General features: G+C 39.8%; 1 protein-coding gene across 2 annotated transcripts in view; it reads right to left on the minus strand.

The window, feature by feature from the left end:
- Positions 1 to 2944: 2944 nt before the first annotated feature.
- The window catches only part of LOC119295764 (peptide chain release factor APG3, chloroplastic-like), a 4243-nt gene continuing 2709 nt past the window's right edge, over positions 2945 to 4478 (minus strand). For both annotated transcript variants that reach the window (XM_037574215.1, XM_037574214.1), the window contains exons 12-16: positions 4304 to 4436; positions 3944 to 4001; positions 3640 to 3687; positions 3448 to 3531; positions 2945 to 3326 (exon numbers count right to left, since the gene is read on the minus strand). In XM_037574215.1, the coding sequence (XP_037430112.1) occupies positions 3258 to 3326; positions 3448 to 3531; positions 3640 to 3687; positions 3944 to 4001; positions 4304 to 4436 (392 nt within the window). In that variant the 3' untranslated portion in view covers positions 2945 to 3257. The remainder of the gene's footprint in view (positions 3327 to 3447; positions 3532 to 3639; positions 3688 to 3943; positions 4002 to 4303; positions 4437 to 4478) is intronic.

Here is a 4478-nt window from a genome sequence, read left to right on the forward strand (position 1 = left end):
CTTATCAGATTGAGTCTTTAAGGATTTGAGAACACTTTATGCATGTCTTGCGTGGGATGCCCGTGGTGAGAATGGGATATTCTATTGATTCACTTCATGTATGTTTTGGTGATCAACTTGCGGGTTCCGTGACCTTGGGAATCTATGCATATGGGTTGGCACACGTTTTCATCTTGACTCTCCGGTAGAAACTTTGGGACACTCTTTGAAGTTCTTTGTGTTTGTTTGAATAAATGAATCGGAGATTGTGTAATGCATATTGTATAATCATAGCCACGGATACTTGAGGTGGCATTGGAGTATCTAGGTGACATTAGGGTTTTGGTTGATTTGTGTCTTAAGGTATTATTTTACTACGAACTCTAGGGTTGTGTGTGACACTTATAGGAATAGCCCAATGGATTGATCAGAAAGAATAACTTTAAGGTGGTTTTGTACCCTACAATAATCTCTTCGTTTGTTCTCCGCTATTAGTGACTTTGGAGTGACTCTTTGTTGCACGTTGAGGGATTGTTATATGATCCAATTATGTTATTATTGTTGAGAGAACTTGCACTAGTGAAAGTATGAACCCTAGGCCTTGTTTTGAAGCATTGCAATACCGTTTTCGCTCACTTTTATCGCTTGCTACCTTTCTGTTTTTATATTTTCAGATTATAAAAACCTATATCTACCATCCATATTGCACTTGTATCACCATCTCTTCGCCGAACAAGTGCACCTATATAATTTACCATTGTATTGGGTGCGTTGGGGACACAAGACTCTTTGTTATTTGGTTGCAGGGTTGTTTGAGAGAGACCATCTTCATCCTACGCCTCCCATGGATTGATAAACCATAGGTCATCCACTTGAGGGAAATTTGCTACTGTCCTATAAACCTCTGTACTTGGAGGCCCAACAACATCTACAAGAAGAAGGTTGCGTAGTAGACATCACCCCCAAAAATGTATGAAGACATTGAAGACAATGGTGGTTCATGAAGACATTCACGTCGAAGATAATGACGTGTGAAGACATTCACTTGAAGACAATGGAGTGCGGAGACATAGTTTCTTTCGTAGTTTCATTTTCTTCTTTCTTGAGTCATAGGAACCACCGAACTGTCAAGTGGGGTCCAAGTGAACAAAGATAGAAAACTGACGTGATGCTCAACCCAAATCCTATGTCTTCGAGTGAAGACAATGAGAGAAAATTTTATCCTATGTTGGATAAGTCAGCTTTGCTTGTAGCCCAAGTCAAGTTGTCGCGTGTCTTTGAAACCCAACCGTTGGACACGTGTCGGTTCCTTGACTCAGGGTCATTTCGGACATATCATGTCGGGTTGCCTCCTGGCTATAAATAGCCCACCCCCTCCACCATAAATTGGTGGCTGCTCAGAGTTAGTGCACGGCTTTTATCGTTTGAGAGCAACCCACCTCCGAAGCCTTTGAGAGAGAATCCTTGCGAGGACAAATCCCAAAACACCCAAAGCCCAAAGAGTGTTTGGCATCACTGAAGTCTTTCTGTCCACGTGATTTGAAGACTTATTACACTTAGAAGACTGTGATCTTCCAGTCGGTTAGGCGTCGCGTTCTAAGGATTCAAGAGTCATTGTGGATCGCCGGTGAACGAAGTCTGTGAAGGTTTGGAAGTCTACCTTGAAGACTTACCGGAGTGATGGGCGAGGACTAAGTGACCTTAGCTCAAGGGGAATAAGGTGAAGACGTGGTCTTCTGAGTTCAATCTCAGCCTCCCTAACCAGGCGTAGAGTTGTCACGGCAACTGAAACTGGTCTACCAAATCCTTGTCTTCATCAAGCAACTGGTTCTATCTCTTCAATACTTACTTGCAGTTTTATCTCGTGAAGTCATTGCTTGCCTACTTTGTTTGACTTTATATTGTGAAGAATTCTCTCTGATTGCATATTTGGCTTCATATTATCTTTCAATTCCTATCTGTTCTACCTAGCTGCTATATGTCTTTGTGCTTACTCTGTACTGTTTCTTTGACTATGGGATATCTAGTGTAGTTTATCTTTCGCTGCATAATGTGTAGCTGTTATTTGATTGTCTGTCTTCGAAGACATTACCTGTCTAGAAGACTTCCATAAAAATCGTCTATTCACCCCTCCTCTAGTCGATAACTAGCACTTTCATGGTGTGCACCACAGTTTAGTTATGTGTTGTTTAGGGTGACTTTGTATAGTTATCTTATCATCAAACAACAAGCATTTGCATGAGCGCCTTCACGAGCGCGGCATGTCGCCGTGCATTTCCTAGCTATGTATCGTAGGAGAAACAAAGAAAAAAGTAACAAACAAACATGAGATGGGATCGAATATCCAATTCGGTGCCCGAATTGATGCCCGAGCTCAGATGAGCCCAATGAACACGCGATTAAAAATCAAAATCAAAATTCAAAAAAATCTAAAAAAAAATTGCAAGCAAGATGTGCTTGTGTGTGATGTTCGTGCAAAATTTGGTGATGTTTGGACATTCCAGGAGGGCACGGCAAAAAAGACAAATCCAGGCATGAACAATGTTGTTTTTCAAATGTTTATCTCAAACTCAAATTTGTTTTTTTTTGGTCACAAGCTTCTCAAATGTCAAAATATCACCAAATTTGGTATCGACATCATTGCACTCAAGCATCTTTCACCACAAAAAAAATGATTTTTTTTAATTTGTTTAGTATTTTAAACGATGTTACTATTCACTCCCGGGCTCATCTGAGCCCGGGAGCCAAACCGTCGAGATGGGATGGGCTACTTCTGACGTGAGGTGACGCTGATATCATACTTAGATGTGACACAACTGACATAGTTACGTCACATCTAGATGAGCCCTAGACACACCCTCATTTTTAACTTCTGGAGTAAATGTCTTTTTTTCTAGATACCTGGGCCTGCACAAAATATCCTGGTGCACAGATTACCCACAGACACATCACCACTCTTCAGGACTTCAACCACACAGAACTTTTATGTAGATTTTCAACCAGTGTCACCGCTTTGTTGTAAAAAAAATGTCGATTTCAGCTACTCAAAATCTGCTCCCATCAGGGCAAGTGGAGTGCATCAAATTGTCTACAGACACTAGTGTATATGCAAAATGACCATGAGAAAACAGAACAGTGTGTGCACGCAAGGAATATGATTCGCTACTCGCGAGTTTTTTCATGTACATCTTGGTCGTCGATCTCCATCGACTGTAAGATGCCATTGGATCTGTTCTCCTTTAGGATATGGCTAGAAGCAAAAGGAATAGTTAACCTGATCACGCCTTCACTGCAGAAGAAGTGGCCATTTCCTCCAAGAGTTCCTTCTGCTCCAATGCAGCGCAGGACTGTAGATGTTTCAGGATAACGAAATTAACAAACGTTGTGGATTTCTATGTCATGTGCTAGTTCTTCAGTTCCTAAATGGTTGCATGTCACACAATTTGCATATCATGATATGTGATGTACCTGAACAGCTGATTCAATATCTCCTAAAAGGAAGCTAGACAATACAAAATTCATCTTCAACCGATGATCAGTCACTCTGTTGTCCTGTGACCAAATTTGAAATAGACTCAAATATACTTTAGATATTTCAAACATTGGCAACACAAATATTTCAGTGGCATGAAACCCTAAGATGACATAATGTGCTAGTACCTTATAATTGTACGTCCGTATCTTCTCCGAGCGAGCACCAGTACCGACCTTTAATTATTAACAGTGTTAGCAAATTCAACATAGGGTATACCAAAATTTTGCATGGCATTCCTTAAGTTAGTCATGCCAATAACTAAGAGACTTGTGTATGCAATATCACCACTCAGATATATATTTTGCGACCATCATTGGTATAACTTTTTTTTTCTGAACATTATCATCTGGGAAACAGATTTCTGTTTCTTTCAGTAGGTCATCTATGAGTTTGCAACATATGAACCTCTGTAGAGAACATATATCATACCTGTAGTAACCTCTGGGTTCTTATGGACTCTTGTTGCTCCCTTAACTTTATCTCATATCTGTAATGTTTATGTAGAGATATATGGGAGATGAAATAAGTCACACAAAGGATTAACTCAACCATGAAACTAACTTATCATTTGACAATGGTAGCAAATGTACAGAGTAAATATGAACTCAAAGAAGGCACAAATTCATGGCTTCTTTGAGAAGAAACTCAAGATAGAAATGCAACTATAATATTACTACGAAAGAGCATCTTTACAAGCAGAAACAATAAGATGAAAGCAAGCATATGGAAGTAACACACAGATTAAAAGGTTGCACAATAACAAGGATAACTCAGATGATAGAAACTTACAGTTTTGCTCTTAATAACTGGAACGCGCGTTCTTTGTTTTGAAGTTGTGACCTTTCTTCTGTGCAGAATATCCTTATTCCCGTAGGCTTGTGAATAAGATCAATAGCCGTCTCCACCTTGTTAACATTCTGCCCTGCATTGATCGATAACATACAAGCGTAAAAATCAGTTGTAA

Source organism: Triticum dicoccoides, chromosome 4B (assembly GCF_002162155.2).
Source record: "Triticum dicoccoides isolate Atlit2015 ecotype Zavitan chromosome 4B, WEW_v2.0, whole genome shotgun sequence".
Lineage (NCBI taxonomy): Eukaryota > Viridiplantae > Streptophyta > Magnoliopsida > Poales > Poaceae > Triticum > Triticum dicoccoides.